General features: G+C 42.8%; 1 protein-coding gene across 22 annotated transcripts in view; it reads left to right on the top strand.

The window, feature by feature from the left end:
- LOC130207133 (D(1)-like dopamine receptor) overlaps positions 1-23,432 on the top strand; it is a 52,939-nt gene extending 29,507 nt beyond the window's left edge. For 21 of the 22 annotated variants that reach the window (XM_056435587.1, XM_056435588.1, XM_056435599.1 and 18 more), the window contains one exon: positions 18,499-23,432. In XM_056435587.1, coding sequence (XP_056291562.1) covers positions 21,634-23,202 — 1,569 coding nt within the window. In that variant the 5' untranslated portion in view covers positions 18,499-21,633 and the 3' untranslated portion in view covers positions 23,203-23,432. The remainder of the gene's footprint in view (positions 1-18,498) is intronic. The other variant, XM_056435590.1, reaches the window with a different exon arrangement.
- The last annotated feature ends 357 nt before the right edge of the window (positions 23,433-23,789 follow it).

The following is a 23,789-nucleotide window of genomic DNA, read 5'->3' on the forward strand; positions in this document are numbered from 1 at the left end:
ATTATCACCAACACGTCAGCTTTATCGCACTTTTTACCTCTTCAAGCTTCTACGTTGTTCTTCTATTTACCGTAAGCATTTTAGTCGGATGAACAAAACTTTGTTGATCCGTCGACCGTCACTATTTTCCGACTGTTGAATCCCGTCTACTCTCAAAGCCTGTTTACTTTTATTCAAGTTAATATTTAAATGGAGGGGTTTACACTAATGATGTGTTCTGTGGTATCCCCACAGTTAATTAAAGGTTTTCTCCACACGCACACAGACCTTCGTGCAGGTAAACACACACACCCTACGCCTCCTTCTTTCCATTAAGTCGTATTACACAGAAGTGGGCGGGGCTCAGCTGGTGACGCCTGCAGCCGGGAGGCAAACAACAAACAGCGACTGACGAAATACACGCGCACACAAAATAATACCTCACGATACATAACAATGAATGATATACACACGTTTACACACACAAACACATACACACACCGGATTGTGCAAGCGTTCACGCTATCATTACAGCCTATAATTCATCGTCAACATAAAGGCCTGAGAGTTCAGGAGCTTCTCTGAAACTTCCAGGCTTCTTTCTGCGGTTCTGCTGATGTCAGCGTGGACCAGCAGCCTACCAGCAGCACCTACCAGTGGTCGACTAGCGGTCTAGCAGCGGCCTACCAGTGGCCTACCGGTGGCCAACTGGTAGCCTACCAGTGGTCTATAGTGGCATACCAATTTTCCTACCAGTGGTCTAGCAGCGGCCTAGCTGTAGCCTAGCAGTGGTCTACCAGTGTTCTACCAGTGGCCTGTCAGTGTTCTACCAGTGTTCTACCAGTGTTCTACCAGTGGCCTAGCACAGAAAGGACCTCTTGAATCTTTTGAAATAGAGGTAGCCCAGTTGATGTTTACAGCTCACTGGTGATGGTGGGAATAGATCACTGAGACTCTGTGAACACATTTAAATCTACTAATTGTGATCATTTGAGCCTTTAAAAAAAATTACAATCCTCAGAATTTAACACAAACTTCTGTAGACCTAATACTCCTTGCCAGAATATATTCATTCTTAAATCATCAAAATGATTGTCTGTCCCTGTGTGTACAGGTACAGAATGTTATCATTGTTTTTTCAGCCAAATATAAATATAGGCTTGCATCCGACTAACCCAGAAAATAAAAAGCGTTGATCTTGATGGTGTTTAATCTTTTTTTTATCTCTTCCTTATTAAATGTTTTGTTCACGTACCATTATGTTTCCGCTTTCCAGTTCTATAAATCAACTTTCATTGTTATAATTAGAGATATTGTGTAATATTTCTCGTCCGTCGTCATTTCTTTGTGGGTGTAATTGTCTCTTCACTTGATGTTCACTCCAATGTTCTCCAATAATTCATTTGTGCAACTAATTTTTTATTATCAGTAATCTGCGGCTGTCATCACCCCCCCCCCCCTCTAATTACATTAGATTTGGCTTTCATGAAACATTCCACTCCAGTCATCTCCTTTTTTATTTTACATAATCAGACCAATAGCCCAAACATGACACAGGGTGCCGTTTATTATTAAAATAACACATTGAGGAGGTTGATCTGCCCAATAGCTAAGTGCTTTATGGTTTGTATACCATTCAAAGGCATTGTGTTTTACGTCATGTACGTCATTTCTAAAGTTACAAGTTTCTCAGCAAATGTCTCAGCAGGTTACCAAATACAGACATCATCATCATCATCATCATCATCATCATGTATATGAGTAGAATTTGATGTAGTGATTAGAAATTGATGTCAGAAATAAATGAGGACAAAAATGTTTTTTATTGTTATATGTCAGGATATTTATCTATAGCATGAAAACACTCATTAGAGTGAGTTAAGTGAACTCAGTGGTGTCTTCTGCCCGCAGTGGAACACTTGATCCCTGTGAGGTCGTCACAGGGGGAGGGGGGTGGGGATGGTGTCCATGGCTCTTGACGGAGGGACCCGGCATGCCGCTAAGTCCTTTTTAATACACGGCATAGCGAACTCAAGGCTAAGCTGACGTAACCTGGCTGATGCAGAAGGGGTCAAGAGGTAGACGGGAGGCAGACCGACTGCTCTGCTGACCTGGAAACCAGATCTACATGTTGAGTTTCATGACTTTAACCCAAAGACTACATTTTTCCACAAAAAATGTCAAAGAGAAGCCGGTCAGCGTGTCGGTAAACTACGCCTACAGCATCCGGGAGAACTAAGGTGTGTTCAAGTGAAAGTTTGAGGACAGGAGTCAACACAGCCTGCAGAAACCACTGCAGCAGTCACATGACGTCATATCAACCTGAACGCACCTTTTATGCTGTTCAGTTTGTCATAACTCATCAGAATATATGAGAATATAAAATATCCATCAACAATTAGGAAAACAGCTATGTTAATCAGCAAATAGCTGTTATCAACATGAAATGATTCGTGTTCTTATTTCTGTTTCTTTAGAATACAAAGCGTGTATGTTTGGGCTCAACCAGCAAGATATTCTAGTTCTGAAGAAAAGACACAAGAAAAGAAAAGAAAAGGGGAAGTGTATAGCACAAGAGGAACTTGACATTTACCTAATTGACATTTGGGCTTTAAGGAGCAGCTGTGTGTGTGTGTGTGTGTTTGCTTTGACACCAGTTTGACACCAACAACATCATCACAGACATGTTTCAGGAATCAAAGGGGTTTGCATTTGACCTTGATGCATTTTTTATTTTCATGGACATCATTGCGGCTTCATTCAAAACTTTAATACTTTCTTTGACGGAGGGCTTCGAAAGATTCACGGCGGATCACCACGACTGTATTACACATGTGAGGCCGGCGGGAGCAGAGCGGGGCGCAGAGGCTCAGGGCTTCATTAAGTGAACTCGTGAAGTGTGTGAGAGGTCAAAGCCCACGCAGCGCTGCCTAATAAGAACACCAGCAGCCCTCCACACCCCTCAGGCCCCTCTGCCCCCATCAGACACTGGGCCTGTCAGTTAGCATCTCAGACCCCCTTACTGGTCCTCTGTTCCGCACCAGTAAGCCCGCCTGGTAACCACTAACCACTGGGTGGTGTGTGTGTGTGTGTGTGTTCACACAGAAAAGCACAAAAAAGGGAGTTTCACTCTAATTTACTCTTTTTTAAATAGACACCATTTTTGTTTGAAATGAAAGCAAATCTTGACCGCTGTGGATTCAGACTTGTGTCATCTTTTGTCTTGATTATTTTTTGTCTCATGTGTGCGAGGACCGAGGCACACCCAGCATACAGTGTGCTGACCACGACCACCGAGCTGCATTATATCCCAGAGTTATCCTCAAGGCTTCTTACACGCTGACTGGCAGTCGGGCTCATCAATGGAGCCCGGGTCCCCCACTGACTGACTCTGTCACCCCCAGGACTACCTCCTCTTCTTCCTCCTTCCTCTCTCCTCCTTCTTCTTCCTCCTTCCTCTCTCCTCCTTCTTCCCCCTCCTTCCTCTTCCTCCTCCTCCTTCTTCTTCTTCTTCTTCTTCTTCTTCTTCTTCTTCTTCTTCTTCTTCTTCCTCCTCCCTCCTCCTTCTTCTTCCCTCCTGGAGGCCTCCTCCACACACATGCCACTTTAACATGCACTTTAACTTAAACACACGTCACACGTCTTTTTTTCTTAAATTAACATTCGGGGCTAATTAAAAAACATCCGGGGCTAGATGTTTTAGCCTAGGGATGCCACTGGTATAGAGGCCTGTCTCCAGTGTTCGAATGGTACATTGTGTTATCACCTTAGAAGACAAACTGAGGGTTATAAAACCCATTTTATGTGAGCGCAGCTGAAAACAGTTATGCTGGTGAGAGAAGCTATAAAACTGGCCTTTCTTTGAGCGACAAGTTTGAAGAACAACAATAATATTTAAAATAAAAATCATTATTTCTAACCTAATGCTGTGACTATATTTTCTATTCATTTTGCAATTAACTTGATAAATAAAAGTTAGATTTTTCATGGAAAACACGAAATTGTCTCGGGGGGGTGACCCCAAACTTTTGAACAGTATATGCTCAGGTGTTTATGAAAGCCTTCTAATTGTGTGTGAATGGATTGATTCTATTCATGAATTCTTCCTCTGTCAGTAGACCCCTCTAGTGACAGGTGTCCCAATGAGCACCGACCGGGATTTCAACGTTGTCACAAAAACACAAATTAGTTTTGAAATGGTCCACGATGTGTTCAGTTATATGGTCGACAGAGAGACGACGTTGGTTACTGTGAACGTTTCATTCCTCCAGTGGTCATATTATCTGCTTTCGGCTCCCTCAACCAATACGGCCTTAGCCAAGACCGTTACTGGAACAACAACTCCCCTGAAGTTCACTGAAGTGAGAATCTCTCGCATTCCCTTCCCCCTCTCCACAGACACCTGTGGATTGTTGACTATTCCCGGGACCTTTTCAAGGCTGTCTCCATGGCAACGACCATCTTGCGAACTGAGAACTGTCTGATTGTGGCCTGGGGGAAGACGACAACACAGGCCACTCACACACGAACTTTCAACACGCCTTCGCCTGTTTCCCATTGCAAGTCATGTTTAAATGTCTGTGCTTATGTGCTGAGGTGTGTGTGTTCCTGCTCCCACACTGTCCTCCTATAGGAGCGTAGTCTGAGGGTTGTTCTTCTCTCCTCTTTACCCTCATGTTGTGCTGTAATCTTTCATCCTTTACGTCTCTTCCGGCAGTGAACGCTGGCGCATTTAGCTGCCGCTGCTCTCCGGTTGTCTTAACTGTTTTTAATGTGTTGTACAGCGACCTTGAGTGCCTTGAAAGGCGTCTTATAAAATAAATGTATTATTATTATTATTGTTACGCAGCCGCTTCGGCTCACACTGCTTCTATTGATTCGGAGAGCGAGGTGAAGGCTTCACGCAATCCACATAAATGACAGCAAGGATGTTTTTCGCCAAATATAGTTTGTCAGTAAACCTGGGCGGCCCTTCCAAGTGAAGTCATTATGTCGGAAGAACTATCTTATCCATTGAATTGAGAGGTTTTTATTCGCTAATTTCACACTCATCCTTACATGTGACCAATGTGCTCCCACAAAGTGCCTCTGTGTCTCGTCTGACAACACAGACTGTGGCCGGCTGATCAGGGATCTGTGTTTGTCTTGTTACAACGTCAACACTTAAATTACTGCTGTTTCCGGACTCTGTTTGTGTGTGTGTGTGTGTGTGTGTGTGTGTGTGTGACTGTGTAAATCACTGAGACTGGATGCAGCAACCCTGTGATCGGCTCTGTCCACACACACACACACACACACACACATAACCCAATCAATCTGACTACATGACACAACCAAACACACACACACACACACACACTCCAGGCTGTCCCTGCTCTGTCAGTAGCTGGCAGCCCCTCGTCTCTTTCCGACTGGGAGCTGATGAGAGCAGGGAGGCGGTTGCCGTGACTGCAGCGGTGGCAGCGAGTGAGAAAAGCCATCACAGCTTGTTTCCACAACAACACATCAGTGATTATTAGAAGGAGTTACTTCCTGGTTTGGCATCCCGTACTATTAAAGGAGGGGCCGGTCGGGCGCCAGTTCCCTCTGAGGTGTATCGAGTTGATGAGGTCAGAACAACAAATACACACCGGCTGCAGGAAGTGTTGTCGGCCTTTTTCCGGAGTTCGAGTCGAACCTCCTGTTGGACGAGCCGTCGCTCCACGTCACGTTTAACTTCATCAAACGTTCTGAGTGCTTTCACTCGCACACGCTTCATGAATGCGTATATGTTGTTGGCAGCTTGTAAAATAAAAAATAAAAGAATAATACGATGAACCATAGTTTTTGCAGCCATTGTCAAATAAATGTGTTTATATTCTTCTTTGTATATGAGCCACCATTAACATCAACTAACAACAATGATATCACAAATAATGGACACTTTGAAAATAGGTCGGACGTCACCTGAACTCTCGTCAAGTCGAGTCAGTTTTAATTATATAACTGAAAATCACAAATGTGCTCTCCAAACTGCAGCGACGCTTAATTCTTATGATGAATCATTACGTGGGTTACAGTTGGTGAAGGATTACCTCATTGAACTGCTAATGCACAGACATTTTTATGTCTGTAGTGTTTATTTGTTGCAAATATTCTCTACAAACTGCACGGCAAAAAGTGTCCTCCATCCTCAGATGTTCATCTTGATATCAATGAATCAATATTTTATTACAGACTCAAGGTCCAGACAGTACCAAACATGAAAATGTAATAAAAAACATACAAAATCACAAGTAAAAAACAAACAAAGAAAAAAACCTACACATGCTTTATAAATAGACAGCTGTACCAGTGTCGCCACAGCTGGGACTGGTAGCTTGTAGTGCTGAATTTTAGATTTGATAAAAACATGATGATCTCATTTTTCAGAGTTATCATATGTATAACAAATATGACATTTGTGACAAGGCGGTCACAATAAAAACATTGAACTATACGCCAAACCGTTTAGTTTCTTTCGACTCGTGACTCTCCTTCGGACAGAAACACGCAAAGACGTTTCCTCGGCCTGTGTCTTCCCTTCCCCTCTGTTCCTCTCTCTTCTCATCAGCGGCTCTATTGACTGGAGCCTCCCAGCCGTCCCTCCATTCTTCAAAGGGGCACGATCTAAATTAATCTGCCACCCGGCGCCGGCTCGGTCCCTCGTTCACCCTTCTCGTTCGTGCACAAGAAGAATACAGGCTCCTCTTCCCTCTGTTTTTCTTTCCCATTCTGTTGCTGCTGCTCCAGGGTGAGCGGCGGGTCAGGCCTATTAGCCTTTTTCACTGTTAACCGCCTGCTAAACAAGACAAGCTTTTATTTCACTCACAGAAACACACACACACACACACACACACTGACTAATCAGGCAGGCACAAATGCGGTTACATCTACAAGCTCTGTAACTCACTTTGTTTCAATTCATGGTCATTTAGAAAAATATTGTTCTCCGATTATAATTAACTTATTCTCTTTTTCCTTATTTCAAATAATAATTGCTGCACCCCTCCTATTCAGTTTCAGAGCGAAAACACCAACAGTGATTGCAAAGGATCATGGGAACTACAATTTGCTTAATAACTCTTTGCTGGAAGGAGATAGACAGAGGAGTCATACATTAAAATCAGATGGTATGATTCATGTTTTAAGGTGATATATTATACAAGCTTGTTTGAATTAAAAAGTAAAGCCTGTCAAACCATGAGCGATGGAGTTTCTTGGAGTGGCTACCTGTGTTGTTAATTAGTTAACTGGAAACACCTGTTGCAGTAAACTGATTACATTCATGCTGTATTTTTTCCTAATTCGTAATTTAAATGGGACTTTCTTTGAGGGCTTCTTTAAAAGCACACTTCTTCCTACCTGGACCAGTCTTACCCTGCACGTTATTTAGTAATTAGGTATGTTAGTGGTTTCTTTTGTTTTCTGTGGAGCTTGCTATGCTAACGTATAGTTAGCTTATGAGGGAAACCACCAGAGAAACTCTGCTATTCGATATAAAACATTATTTCTTTATTGCTTTTGCAATGAGTCTCAACAACCGTGTGTAAGTGACCTTGTAGGGTAGATGTTGGGTCAGGATCCTCCTGCATGTGGTGAGGCCTGGAAGGTTTTGTGTCACTTAGCTTGACCTTAGCCTTTGTAGTTAGCAGGTAATATTATTGGCATCTAATTTTTCTTTCTTTGCTATTTTTGGGTCAATTAAGCCGGGATAATACATACATAGCAAACCCAGGGCTCTTAAGTTTTGAAGACAGGCAAGAGTGACATTTCCATCACCCCCCCCCCCCCCCCCCCCCCGCTTGATTCCTCCACGGTGAGGGCAGCGCGGCCAGCTCATGTTTGCGCGCTGCGGCACATTAAAACATTAAATAGCCGAGAGTTTTTTTCAGCGTGAGAAATACGATGTGTGGCGGGAGTGCGTGACTTAAGACCGAAATGCGTGAGTCTCACGCTCAATGCGTGCCACTTGAGAGCCCTGCAAACCTACATAAATAATGTGTTTATTACAAACACACTATGCTTTTGTTTCCATGCTACAGTTGCACGGGGTGATTGAAAGAAGACCATCAAGTAAAGGTGAGGAGGATGTAGTCGTCGGATCAGATCTACCTGTCGTCCTTGTAAAGTATTTGAATTGCTTTCCCTCCTCCGTGCCTCAGGGACAGAACACATGTAACCTACCGTCCTTCTGCTTCAGTCGCTTCATCGGTCGTACACGCCACCTCCAATGTTCTCTCTCTCTCTTCTGTGTTGCTGGAATTTCAGCTTACATAACCCAACGACACTCTGACCGTGTGGAGGTCAGAGTATATTATTGGACGGTTCAACTGAAAGAGGCCAAGGGGAGGTCAACCGGTCAGGGATTACAACAGTGCAGATCCCATTTGGGACATGACATGAAACAAAGATGCAAAATAGCCTCTTGGCTAATAACTCTGGCACATTTAGAGACATGTTTTTATTAATGTGCACTGTCCCTTATCAAATAAACCAAAGTATATGATATGAAACAAAGATGCCAAGGCTAGAATCAAACCTGATACATGGCATTTTTCATGGCCATGCACTGGTCAGCCACCAAAAGGCTTCATGCTTTTGGACCAACAATGATGAAGATGAAGATGATACAGCAGAGTCGTGCTGTTTAATAACATGAAGCCAGAGTTGTTTGTTCTGTCCATCTTCATGCTGAAGGATGAATTGTTTTGGTTAACGTTCCAGTCTGGAATTGAGAATTATTGCCAATGCATAAAATCTCCCTTTCCGATTCCTCTTTTTTCTTCTTCACGAAAACCCAAAAATTTCTGCAAAACCACGGCACACTGAGTAATATGTATTGCAGCTCCCAAATTCTATTAGAAGAGAACTTGAAGTGTCTTTTATTGCCTAAACAATTCGATTCATGAGCAGTTATTACATCATTTGGTGGCCCATGTCGACTATGAACTATTCATACACTCTGTCATACTCATTGATTGTGTTGTAACTCTGTAATGATTCCTTCTGGTCACATGACATCTATTCTTCTGTCCATCCTGGAGAGGGATCGTCCTCTGTTGCTCTCCTGAAGGTTTCTTCACTTTTTTCCCCGTGAAGAGAGTTTTTTCTATTTCTTGGCAGTTTTTCCTGATCTGATGTGAGGTCCTGGGTCAGGGATGTCATATGTGTATAGATTGTAAAGCCCTCTGAGGCAAATTCCTAATTTTTGATATTGGGCTGTATAAATAAACTGAATTGAATTGAATAAGGAAAATCAACAGATCAAAAAGTTGACAGAACCGCTGTAGAGTTTGGCTTCACTTCAGTACTTTATACTGCGAGTCCGACCTGTTTTCTCATGTTGTCATCACGTCTGAACATGGTTCCCGCTGCCTGGTTGGTTTGCATGTAGGTTTTTTTTGGACTGGGACACCCAGTTCTTGTTCTCCCTGGGTGTGCCAGTTTGGAGTGGATGTGAACTCTGTGGAGACGTTGTGGCTGATTAGGCCATGTCCTGCCGCTGTCATTAGGACACAGTGGAGACACTCAGCTTAATGGGGGAGACACATCGCAGCTAATTGCCTCAATTTGGATGAAGCCCTGTGACAGCTCGCTGGTGAGGAAGGGCACATACAAGGTCAATTGTCCTGCGCCTGAATGCTAAACTCATTTCTGATGTGTTATGATTGACACTAATAAACAAGGAAGGGTCATTATTTCAGGGTTCAGGGAGTACAGCAGCGGAGCAGGAGCCTGTTTTTCCGCCTCGGCGCAGCAAGTTTGGCGGGCGAACTCATATCACTTCGACTTTCGTCATTCCAACGTCATCGAGCGATTCCCAGAGCGCTGTTGTCTTTTTCTCGTCGGTGGGAAACGTTGACAAAGCGAAAAACGTCATCAAAAAGGTACAAGCGGACCGTCGGCGTCCGGCAGATGGCGGCTTGTGACGCCGCCGAGAAAAAAAAGGCCTTATTGCAAACGTCATTGTGAAAGAAAAATGAAAAAAAATGTAAAGTGTATGTGGCACGTTAATGTAGAATGCAAGGTATAGAAATGACCTTGATGTAAGTCTGTGTATTTTTATTTTTGCATTTTCCTAAGGAAATTAGGGGACAAGCATAGTTATAATAATCATAAATAACCATTTAAGTTATTAATGCAGATACTACCGGAAATGGTTTAGAACAAATCTCACCAAGTAAGAAAAATTGGGGAGTTGCCGAATGAGGATTAACACAAAGACTTGGAGGAACAAGTGGGGAAGTGAAATGAGCTGAAGCAGATAAATAAGGAAGTCAAAGTTGAATCATACAAAAAGTTAGTTGCGGATCGATGAGATTTAGGCGAGAGTTGGGACATGAAAGGACATCAAAAAGAAGGACTAGAAGGTGGAGAAGATGGAGGAGGGGACGGTTGTCAATGGAAAGGAGGTGGACAAGGAGAAGATGGGTTATGTTTGAACAGGAGTAGTTATTGGAAATTAAGTGTCATAGTTTAAATATGTGACGGTCCACCTTTTTTGAGACACATTTCTTCAAGAAATTCCTCATGTTGCACACGGTTGTTCACATGAAGAGTGAAGTAACTGTAATGAATGATATATTAGAGGGATGTTGCATCGTCGCATGGCAGAAAGAAGGTGGACGCAGTCATATTTTTTCCAACAGTTAATGTGCTGTACATTTAATTAATATAGCATATTTCTTCCGCTCCATAGAAAACAAATAAAGCAATATCCTAATAGCTTGGGAAAAAAATTGGAGAGAAAGCGGGGAGGCCGGATGAGTAGAGGTAAAGGAGGCAGAAAATAAAGAGGAGGTGGTTATTCAAGAGGCGGGTGGAGGTAGAGAGACGTGGAAGCAGCACAGGGTGCGTGCCTCCATCCCAGACACACTGGAGACACGTCAACAAAGACAGGAGAGGGGACGACATGCAAATGCAACACGCTAATGACCTCCATGCACACCAAAAACACACAATTACACAAGTTTCTGCCCTAACGCTGAAATCCTTCAGAACAGATCAGATCACCTTTTACTGAAGCTGGGTTTACACGTAGCTTCCAAAACACCAGTGTGTGTGTGAGTGTGTGCGCGTACCAACTTGTTGGACTCGTGAAAAATAATTAATTAAAAAGACGTTAGACTAAAATGGACAATTAAATGGCAGTTAATGAAAGATATAAATGTTGGAAAATGTAAGAAGAAATAATCAAGAGAAACCCACTAAACCAATCAAATAAATTAAGTTTATGTATTATTGCATCCATGCCTAAATGTGCTTTAAATTTCAGATAATAAAACATAGTCATAATAATGAAAAACAATAATAATATATTTTTTAAGTATCCATACATAAATAGATTTTAAATGCCATATAACATTATAAATGATGATCATAGTGACAAATAATATTGATTATATTAGATGTTAATTGAGGTATGCACATTTACATTGAAACTATTACTTATAATTCAGATTAAATGACAAAATGTTAAATAAATAAAGTGTTTCTGTTATGCTAGAGGGAAAAGAATGCAAATGTATAATGTTATCTTAATTTCTTGAGTTAAATGTGTATTTATATAACTATTAAAACATATATATGTACATATTCACATGTACATATTGTCCTTCATTTAAGAAGGATGTTCATTTTACAACTAATTATAAGCTAACAATAGAAAACAATATGACACCTTTATAATTACTAACTATTTAAAGAAAGCATATTTATTTACACAACAATAACAAATAATCCGTTGCTGCAATGTGATTGTTGTTCTCGGGATCCAACAATGCTACTCTAACATGTTCAAGGTGAAGTCTAAAAGTATTGATGAAAGTTGAATTTAAAATATTGAAAAAAAAAAAATGTAATGTAATATAAAATACAATAGTGTAGAGTGAATAAACTAATATAAAGTAAATGCATATATGAAAACTGATGTAGGCTGATATTAACAGAATAAAATCTGTCGTTACAATAAAAGTAGACAAACTAACTGATGTCATGAGAGGAGGAGGGCCAAAATAAGGATATATATATATATATGTACTGTATGTCTATATATATATGTGTGTAGATATGTATATGTGTGTATATATACATGTGTGTGCATGTATATATATATATGTGTGTATGTATATATATATATATATATGTGTGTGTATATATATGTATGTGTATATGTGTTTGTATATATATGTGTGTGTATATATACTGTATATCTATATGTGTTTGTATCTATATATTGACACATATATACATATTATATATACATGTATATTATATATTATATATTTTATACATATATACATATACTGTATATTATAAATATATATATATATATAATATATATATATATGTATAAAATATATAATATATAATATACATGTTTATATAATATGTATATATGTGTATATATATAGATACAAACACATATAGATATACAGTATATATACATATATATACAAACACATATACACATACACACATATATATATATACATACACATATATATACATAACAAAAAATTTATATTGTTTCACAAATATTGTGGTACAATGTGTCAATTTTCTTCCAAGTAACTAAATAAAAGAATACGGTACAGTGTGGTAATCTACATCCCTTTAAAATGATCAGTTATTTCTGGATTTCCGTTATCAGCCCTTCCGATTTGTCGCTTGTTTTGATTGTTTCATAAAATATTTTTTTCGTTATAATCGGTGTTGAAATGAAGTCAAGTGAGTTTTGAAACAACAATCTCAACTTACAATATATTTAAGACCCGCGAGAGGTGTCGGCCATACGGAAGAGACAGAAGGAGACAGAAAACAAGAAAACAAAAACACGTAATGAATATAAAAAAAGAAATACAAATTCCTTTTCTAACATTGGTAAAAGATGGAAGAAAAGCAGAGGAATCCAGAAAGGAAAGGAACATTTGAGAGAGAGAGAGGGAGAGGGAGAGAGAGAGAGACAGAGAAAAACTGAGAGGAAGAACAAAAGAAAAAGGAAGAGAGCAATGTGTTGTCCCGCGCTGCCCTTTTCCATCCTGGAACACCACTTGTGGCACATTCAACCGCTGAAGCTGCTAGCCAATCGCCTCTCCTCATTTCCCCTGTCACCCTGCATCATTGGGGTCAAAGGGCGCTGTGCCTCCCAATTAATGAGCCAGAGAGCGCCTCAGCCCCCCCCCCCCCACACCTCCTCTCTCCACTTCCCAAACTCCCACAATTCAGTGGGAGACCGAAAAAATAAAGCAGAAGAGGAGGTAAATCGTCCCAGGGGCGCACCCGAACACCCCGGTTTGGTGGATCCTCACCGAGTGAGGATTTTTTTGAAGTAAAAAAAAAAATAATGATTAGTTGTGTTCAGACAAATCAGCACGCAGTTGCACATTGCAAGTTCCCCTTTTTCCCCTGGCGGTAACTGTTCACCCTTGTAATCAGATCATGCCTGCTGAAGGGTCAGGAACAAAGCCATGCAAATTCTAATTAAATGTGCAGCGTTGGGACGGGCCCACGTTTGATCGCCGAGGCCTTTCATGGCCCCTAATCGCTCCTGACAGCCCCTTCCAACAGATTCTGTGACAAACTTCTCGATTTGCTTGCTCCTGCTCCTGCGGCCTCAAACAATCCAAATTAATGACCCAATTGACCAGTGGTCCCCTTGTTGATAACCTCAATGAGCTCTATGTTGCCATTCATATTGTCATGGGGGCTAAATGCCGATAGCATTTTATGGTAATTAAACACTCTTTTGGTTCCTGGCATTGAATACAAACACTGGGGGGGGGGGGGGCAGCACTGGGTTGATGCAGGTGCAGGGGAAACGAAGGGAAATGAAGTGGGGGGGTTGGGGGGTACCGAGAGAGAGCGACCCTCTTCGACCACGGGACTTTCCCACCAACATGGCCCGGCGCCACCGACACTCATTAGGTCATTACAATAAGAGGAGGGGGCTTTTTTTTTTTTTCTTAATTAAAAATCTCATTAATCCCACAACAAAAGGCATGTACTGACCTCATTGGTGCCCCTGTTATCTGAATATGCCTTTATATAATGGAGCGTCTAATTGCTGCAGTTCGGCGCTGAGCGGCTTTCCCCTCCGTCCGACCCGGCAAGGTCCGCTGCACGGCGAGTGAAAAGGGAGCTAAAGAGAATCGGGCTCCCGGGGCGACCGCCGGCCTAATGGGAAACTGCTTGTTCTGCCACTGTTTGAGGTCTGAGCGTGAACACAGGTGGGACGCATGTCACATTATTACAGTCACCCTGAAAAGATGAATTATTAGGAGGTTTTAAAAGAAGCATATCAGCGGTATCGTGGTAATAATAATAATTATCCAGTCGTGATAAGTTTTAAAAGCGAACCTTAAAAAATAAGTCAGGCGTGTCGTGCGGGAAGGTGAGGGCGATCTGATTGGCAGGTGAGCGGTGGTCTAACCTGCTCACGCAGGTGTTGTGTTTACCACGTGTCGACCATCTTAGCGTCGCGTGCTAACCTACAAAATAAACTCTCAAATAAGAAAAGAGGAAACAAATCCCAATGTGCAGGTTCAATTTAAATGTGTGATTAAAAAATGTTGAAGTAGTGTGCATCAAAACCTGATGTCATATCTTCAAACACGTCTATGAGCCACACTATTGCACCGAGTGACATGTTCATTGCCATGAACACACACACACACACACACACACTGGAGACTTTTTATTTATTCATTGTTTTTCACTCACATTGTTGGTTTTGGGGTTTTCTTGGGATTTGTTGACAAAAGAAATGTAGTTTTTACATAAAGGGGAAAAAAGATATTGGTGTTTGTCAACACTGTTTTTTTTTGTCCAATGTGGCTCAGTGGTGGAGCCGGGTCATCACTATGGCAGTGTGTGTGTGTGTGTGTGAGAACGTGAATGTATGGTTAGAGTCCTGATGGGCAGGTGGCCCCTGTCATCAGTGTGTGTGTGTGTGTGTGTGTGTGTGTGTGTGTGTGTGTGAATGGGTGAATGATGACATGGTGAAGCTCTTTGAGTGATCGGAAGACTAGAAAAGCGCGACGCAGGTCCATTCACCATTTAAAGGCTAATGTTGACATGTTGTCACCTGACCGGTTGGTCATGTGACTCACGTAACTCGTTTTTCCCTCGCGACCGCGGTAAGTTGTTAGTTGACTTCAACAAAGCTCTGCTCCTAAAACTAAACTATCTAAACCTTCCTGTGAAGATGGAAGGTTCTTTTGAAAGCACCCGATGTCAGTAAGGACTAAAAACATGGAAAACTCACCAAAAGCATGATGGGAACTGTAGTGTAAACAAGAAAAAGACATTCCTGTCACTATGTTTCAGTCACAGGAACAGGAACTCCAAATTATCTCAAATGATGGCTTTTGTGAATAGAGTAACTTATTCTGAGAATAGGAAACCGGTTGTATTTCTTATATGTTGGTCAACACCATTAACCTGCAAATAAAGAAAAACAAAACAAGGAACAGCAAAGAGTTCAAAGGGTTACACTCCAACAGACAAGAAAAGAAATGGCACATTAATATTTAAACAATTGTGGAAATGCTGGCTTTTCATTGAAACGTTGACTTTGAGTCTACAGACTGATGTCATAAGGTGTCCCTAATATTTGAATAACTGCATCCTGATGAGGAAATTCATACTTTAATACATGCTATGTATACAATGGTGGAAGAAAGGTGATGTTATATTATTTAAATGTTATTACCTGTGGAGTCGGAGCACATTTGAACTCATTTACATATTGTTGCATAGTTAATTCTAATTTATCTGTAAACTTAGAAACTCCAGCAGTCAAATAAAAATAAAAACTTCATATTTCCCTCTGAGATGTCGTGGAGTATAACATTTTATGAAATTAAAGTAAAAAAGTAAAAACTGCCTCAAAGTTGTACATGAATCCAGTTTCTGAGTCTGATGTGACGGGCTTGAGAAGAACTGGAATTCAGGGTTCATCAGAATTCACCCCCAACAGGTGACATCCCAGTTTCTACCTGTCAATCAAATGGCGTGGTAGTCGTGGAAACGGCGGCGTGATCGCTGGACAACCCTCTGCAGAGGTTAACGAGGACAGAAACCAAAAACGCCCGTGGCGATGGAGTGATGAGAGGGGGAGGAGGAGGAGAGAGAGAGCGAAGGGAGGGATGAAAGAGTGCAGGAGGAGAGATGAGTGATCCAGTCATCCAGAGCAACCAGACATCCCAGGGGACAGGAAACACCGTGTTGACCCATCGTCTGCACCCGCCTTCCTCCCACGTCTTCGTTTTCACCGAGTCCATGTTGAAAATATCTCTTTTTATGTATAATATTTATTTATTTGTCATGTCCATTCTTATCAATGAGTACAGATTTAGCGTCTTACGATAATTGTTAAAGGGACAGTAACACAAAACATTCTGATATCATTTAAGTGATTTGATTAATGATAACTGTCCAGACGCTTGCAATTTTTTTGTAGTAATAATGACTGCACTCATAATCATCTATAAATGAACAAGTGTGTTTTCAATGGGATGTTCTAGGGCTGAGATGAATGAGACCTTCAGACAGGAGAACACATTAGTTCAGATGAACTGTCCTTTTCCTTTAAAGGGCCATCACTTTAAATCACTTCATAAAACCCATTTTTATAGAACAGCTTTTAAGAGATGTCGTCCTTTTATTCAGTTCTTTGGTTCCCCTAGTTTAGTTTGTTATTATTATACCTGCCCGTTGAAAGAGTGACAGCTCGCACCTGTGACCACGCCCATCAGTGATGTCATAGTGTACGACACACCCTGAAGGACACTTCGCTGCAGCTAAGTGAGAAGTTAAACCCCTTGAGGTCAGTGATATATAGATTATATTTTTGTTAAGATATATATTTTTTAATTTCTCAAAACACATTTTGAACTGGCAATTTTGCAGCTTTTAAGAAGATTCAACGTCACTATCAGGCACGTGCACAGACATTTTGGGGGGCAGGTGCTCAAACCAAAAAAAAGGGCTCCCATCGGCAAAAGGATTTTTCTATTGATCACTGCAACTTGAAGTTAAGTAACTGGTTGCCAGCAACACCTGAAACACATTGTGTTGTGAGAAGACATGAGAGCTGAACAAAATGACATTTTTTCTATTAACAATACAATTTGTTTTTAGTTAAAAAATGATAGGAGCGAAAAATGCCATAATAAACAACTTACTAACCTCGACCGCTCTGGAAATGCGGGAAAATGTTGGGAAATATCAAACCTCTGTAAAAACGTTATAAATGACCACACTCTCGGTTAGTAAGTAGTTATTACAAGTGTTGTTTTTTCTTGCGTTTAGTCTTTTCATCCTCTTCAATACCCATAGATTGATCTTTAAATCCTCTTCAATACTCATAGATTGATCTACATCTTTAGATCTATAAAAACAATTTATAAAATAAATTAATAAGTTCAACATACTTTCGAAATTGTCTCCAGCAGAAGGGGCACTTTTCTCATCCAGGGCTTGAGCACCACTAGGGGTCTATCTGTGCACGTGCCTGGTCACTATATACAGGGGTGCACATAACTGGTACGCAGGTACGCATGGGCGAAAATAATCAACAATGCGTAATGCCACTTGTGTTACTTCACGCCTTTGCGTACTTGACCGATCTGATGTTGATCGTCTCTAACCAGCAGCATGTCATTCTGTCTCTACGTGTCGCGTTAACACTTCTCCGCTCTCCGTCTCCCGCGCCGCAGAGCTCCGATGCCGGCGCGCGCATCGCTCAGCCGTGATGCGCGCACACAGGTGAGCACACTCTCACGAGCACCCCCCCGTAGGTGGACGTCACAAAAGCTGACGGTACATATGGAGTGAGTACCAAACACCATCTCCCGGTACTCATCTGAGTAACTCACTGAAAAAGTTATGTGCACCCATGACTATATATATATATATATATACATGAATACTATAGGCCTGTAAAAAAATACACACCGTGCATTATGATATTCATATTAATCCCTTTTTAAAGTTAATTTACTGTTTTGTATTAACAATACCGCACATGTGACAACAGATGCCATTTCAATTTTTTGGACAAACAAATCAGAAATCTTGGCAATCAAAATAAACCGTTTTACTTACTCTGGGTTAAACAAATTAATCAATAATAAAAAACAAGTATATTAACCATTAGCAGAGAAATCAGGAGCACCTACAATGATAGTTTTGATGTGTAGAATTAGCTGATGTTTGGAAAATAAAAACATGTTGACAGCTTGTGCACCTGGATGGCAAGTAAACAAACTGCCAGTAAACAACATGTTTTCAGATAAGATGAAAGTCGTTTCGCCTTTTTTTCCTGCCGTCTATTCCTAGCGTGCGTCACATGGTTGGACCGCCGTGTCCATCAACGCTGCTCCTGATTGATTTGACATCTGATTTATTTCTGAGTTCCTCTTTCCAGATTTCCACTCCCGTTTGCAGCCGGTGTGTTTTTCCTGCTCTTTAAACTCTCCTCCATTCCCCTCTCAGTGCCGCCTCCTTTGCCCTGACCTCGGCCCTCGCTGCCTCCCTGCTGTGGTATCCCAGAGGCCCCCCGGGGGGCAGCAGGCTCCTTCTTTCCCCCTCCAGCCCCCCCCCCCTCCACAGGAAAGCCCCCAGACTGCCACCAAATACCTCCACAGATTCTTCCTGTGGCTCAGATGCGGCGGGAGGCCCCTCGCGGCTTGTACGCCTTCACTTCCACCGCAGGGCCTCGGAAATACCTGAGAGCCTGAGTGAGGTCGGCGTTTATCTGCGGTGCTCGGACCACGATTCCCTGCCAAGAGGTGCAAACCACAGATGTTCCCACTGAGATACTGATGTTATCTGTTCTAGGATGCAATCCTGCACACAAACCATTTCAGACCGGGAGGGGGGGGGGGGGGGGGGTTGTTTTATGAACAGCTAAAACAGGTTTTCTGTTATTAATCCAAACAAAGCATCAGCTGCTGCAGTCAACATTAATTACACCTTTATGTATGTAAAGCTCAAGCACTATCATCAAACACACATCCATCATACTACACCTGTCGTAACTGCACCCCCGGGCGGAGGCTCACATGGTATGTTCTGGCTAATTGCCCACAAGGTAATGATGATAATGATGAGATGTTCACAGTGACCTGATGTGTCTATTTGGAAAGTCTGAAGAACGCCGCTCTGAAGTTACAGCTGGTTATCGGGCGCCATCGAGTGGTCAGAAGTGGACGTTGCACAACTTCCAGCATTTAAAACGTTTAGTTTTCTGATAAATCAGATAAAATATTTGCAACTAAATGTCCTTCACTGAAGCATATGTTCCCCAGCTTTAATTAGTTAATATGCGATCCATCAGATATATTAAAGCTCCACCAATAGCAGATGAGGAGAGGAACACTGTCACATGAAGGAGATACAATGAAGGTTTCTACCATCAGCCTTAAAGCTATTTTGGACAGGAAGCTTTTTTAAGTCAAGTGGACGATCAGAGGATTCGGAAAGATGTTCAGCTCAACTTTAATGAAAGTGTCTCATGCGTTTTTGAAATAATATAACCGTATAACCTTTAGAGTACGGTTGACAATGCTTTGTCATAAAATAAATTTCCTTTTTTGAAGTTGTAGCATGAAAACAAATGCGTTTGCTTCTTCTTCCATCCTGAAATGTGTCAATCTATGGCTACAAATGACTCAATAGCTGGATGAAACTTTATTCTGGAGACATTTTTGATATTCTGAGAATGCTCTATTAAATCCTCCCCCCTTTGCTGATGGATTTATCCTCGAGTTACAAGATGCCCTCACTTTTTCAAGCTCAACTGACACCTACACTTGATTCGTTGATGATGTTTAGATTTGTTTTAAACATGTTCTTCTCTCCAACTCTATGGAGCTGTGGGGAATACGTGAAAAGAGAATAACTACAAGTATATGTTTTATATTATGCAATATAGATCCATCCCTAAACGCTGTTCACTCTCAGCCGACACCAGCAGAGGGCCTCATAGCGACCCCAGAATGATCAGAAGTTCAGAAGAACAATGCTTGTAATGGTCTTAATCAGGGGTGTCAAACTCATGTTCACCGTGGGCCTAATCAGCGTCATGGCCGCCCTCTTAAAGGGCCGGAAACACTTTATAAACTCCTCGATGATATTGTTAAATAACTCTCTTTGCATTTGATTATTGTTTATTTGAGTGTAGAAATATTATACATTAGAAAATGTATTTAATATTACAACATGAATCCATTTAATCCTCAACTTTCAAAATAAAAGCATATATACATACACATTTTTCTACCAAGCAGAGATGACCATTCTGTGTAATATTATCTAACATTATTGTTTTTTTATGAGAATGTGCTAGAACTAGAAAATGACACTTCTCTTTAATTACAATAATGTAATGTAAAATACACGTTGGCCATTAAGATGTCATTTAAGGGATGATTCTGCATCTGTGAGAGGAATGGGACACTCGCATCCCTCAATTAAGGATGTTCTGTTGATAATATATAGATGGTTAATGAGTTTTTTTTTTTTTACTTCACCACAACATCAACAACAGGCTTGAATGTGCGTCACTGAGCTGTCCAGTGTACTGAAGTGTTATGTTGTGCTTATTTGTGTGTATGTGTGTGTATTCAAAAGTGGGATATGAATAGTGTGGACAGGGTTGCAGCCATTACTGCATGCTTCGTATTCCAACTGTTTATGAAAACAAATTATCTAAATACTCTGTTTGTATGTCATACTATTAGATAATCCAGAGTATGGTGTGTGTGTGTGTGTGTGTGTGTTTGTGTGTTGCTTTTATTATTATCGTAAATATTATAGTAATTATTCTGGATTGTTATTTTTTTTAAACCTGTTGATTGCATGATATTTGGATACCCTAATGACATCATCCTCAGTGTTCCTGGTAAAGAACAGCACACCATTTTAGATTGAGTTAAAATAATAGTAAAGTAAATAATTCTATTGTCATATTTGTCTTCTTTTTTAATTTATTCTAAGTCACTTATTTATTTCTCACAGAGAAGCGCACGAGAACAAACACACAAAGGCTATGTGCCTCACGCTGAGTCCCTCGGCCATAAATCGTGATTATGTCATAAATCAGACATTACATTTTTATAAATGATATACATATTTCTGGACTCGACGCTGCACTGGACGGCACCAACGTGCTAAGGAGGGAGCGATCCCCGCAGAGGGTTCCACCACCTGACGGTGAGTCTGAGCTTCACACCAACAGAGGTGAGTCGGTGCGAGTCAGACCGGGACCGAAGACCGGGACAGAGACCGGGACAGAGACCCCTTCAGTCCCTGTGGAGACATCTACCGTCGATAGGATTTATATTTTAAAAAGAAGAAAATCTCTATAATTATAACATTTTCTGAGGATAAATACGCGCGGATCTCTCTTCTGTTTGTTTTTTTGCGCTTCAGACAAAAGGATCTGAGTTTTTTGTTTTTAAAGAAGAAAGTCACATGCAGGATTTTATTATTGTAGACACTTTATCTTACTGTTTTTTTATTCTTCACTGAGAGATCAGAGGATGCTTTGTGCGTCCGGAGCAGCTGGACAGAAGCGAAGCGGATATTAATAACCACCTGTTACAACTTTTGGGGGAGAAAAAAAACATGGAGAACTACTCGACGTGGAGTAATTTCACCCAAGTTCTGTCGGATCTGGACGGGACGGGCGAGGAGGAGGAGGAGGCGGAGGAGGGCGGCGGCGGGAGCGGTGGTACCAACGGGGGACTGCGCGTCCTCGTCGGCTGCGTCCTCTTCCTGCTCATCGTGTCCACGCTGCTCGGGAACACGCTGGTGTGCGCCGCCGTGGTCCGGTTCCGCCACCTGCGCTCCAAGGTCACCAACTTCTTCGTCATCTCGCTGGCCGTGTCCGACCTGTTCGTGGCCGTGCTGGTGATGCCCTGGGAGGCCATCACCGAGGTGACCGGCACGTGGCTGTTCGGACGCTTTTGCGGGGTCTGGATCGCCTTCGACATCATGTGCTCCACAGCCTCCATCCTGAACCTGTGCATCATCAGCGTGGACCGCTACTGGGCCATCGCCAGCCCCTTCAAGTACGAGCGGAAGATGACTCACCGCGTGGCGTTCGTCATGATCGGCGTGGCGTGGTCGCTGTCCATCCTGATCTCCTTCATCCCGGTGCAGCTCAACTGGCATCAGGTCGGGGAAGAGGAGCAGGAAGGAGAGGCGATGGCGGACGTGATGGAGATGATGGTGGCCAGTGGCAGGAATTTCACCAACAGCAGCAACCTCAACGCCAGCACGGGCGCCAAGAGCTGCATTGCCAACCTGAACAAAACCTACGCCATCTCCTCCTCCCTCATCAGCTTCTACTTCCCAGTGGTGATCATGATCGCCACCTACACCCGGATCTACAGGATCGCCCAGACGCAAATACGCCGGATCACATCATTGGAGAGGGCGGCGGAGCAGGCCCAGAACCAAGGCCACGCAGGGAACCGGAACCAGCAGCATCAGCAGCAGCCGCACAGGCCCAACGAGGAGGCCTCGCTGAAGTCGGCGTTTAAGAAGGAGACCAAAGTCCTGAAGACGCTCTCCATCATCATGGGCGTGTTCGTCTGCTGCTGGCTGCCGTTCTTCGTCCTCAACTGCACGGTGCCGTTCTGCGACCCGCCCTGCGTCAGCGACACCACCTTCAGCGTCTTCGTCTGGTTCGGCTGGGCCAACTCCTCCCTCAACCCGGTCATTTACGCGTTCAACGCAGACTTCCGCCGGGCCTTCGCCACCATTCTGGGCTGCAACCAGATGTGCCCCAACAACGCGGTGGAAGCCGTGAACTTCAGCGACGAGCTGGCGTCCTACCACCACGACACGACGCTCCACAAGGAGACGCTGGTGCCCGCGCAGCCGCAGCAGCATCACCAACAGCGCACCATCAACGTCGGGTCCGACCACCTGGAGGACATGAGCCCCCAGTTTGACGAGGAGTCGATCGTCTCCAACGGTTCCCGGAGCCACGACGGACTGCCGCTGCTTCCCGCCACCGTCCAGCTGGAGGACGAGCCGGAGATCTCCCTGGAGACGATCACGGCGTTCACGTCGGTGGCGGCGGGGCTCGAGAGCGACGCTCTGCTACCGGGACAAGTCCACCAGGAAGTGCATGGAGCTGGCAGCCATAACCAAACAGGAAGTTATGCTGTGTTGCTTTCAGAATAAAGGCGTACGCTTGACGAAATATCGAAACATCGCAGGACTCTACAGCCCAGCTACTCATAAATATCTGGTGAAACACACCACACCTCGGCTGTAAAGCATAAGCTTCAGATAATATGCCGACATCACACTTTACAGATTGTTTTCCGTGTGACTGCTGGATCGTTCTGTTCAGTTTTCGTGTTTGCGCTTGTTTAAATGGACGTAGATTTAGTTTGATTTCATTAGACCGACTCGACGAGCTGGCGTCTACCCACTGCGACCGGCGCTCCACAAAGGCGGCTGGTGCCCGGCGCAGCGCAGCAGCATCACCAACAGCGCACCGTAGCGTGTCCGACCACCTGGAGAGGGACGACCCCAGTTTGGCCAATTGATGCGTGTCAACGGTTCCGGCCAACGACGAGGACTGCTTCTTCAACCACCGTCCGAAACTGGAGGACAGGCGGAAATCTCTGGAGGCGATCACGGCGGTTCACGTCGGTGGTAAAGAACTAAAGGCGGCAGCTACTGGGACAAGTCCACCAGGAGAGTGCATGGGCTGAAGGCCATAACCAAACAGGAGGAAGTTATGCTGTGTTGCTTTCCAGAAT

Source organism: Pseudoliparis swirei, chromosome 17 (genome assembly GCF_029220125.1).
Source record: "Pseudoliparis swirei isolate HS2019 ecotype Mariana Trench chromosome 17, NWPU_hadal_v1, whole genome shotgun sequence".
In the NCBI taxonomy this organism is placed as follows: Eukaryota; Metazoa; Chordata; class Actinopteri; order Perciformes; family Liparidae; genus Pseudoliparis; species Pseudoliparis swirei.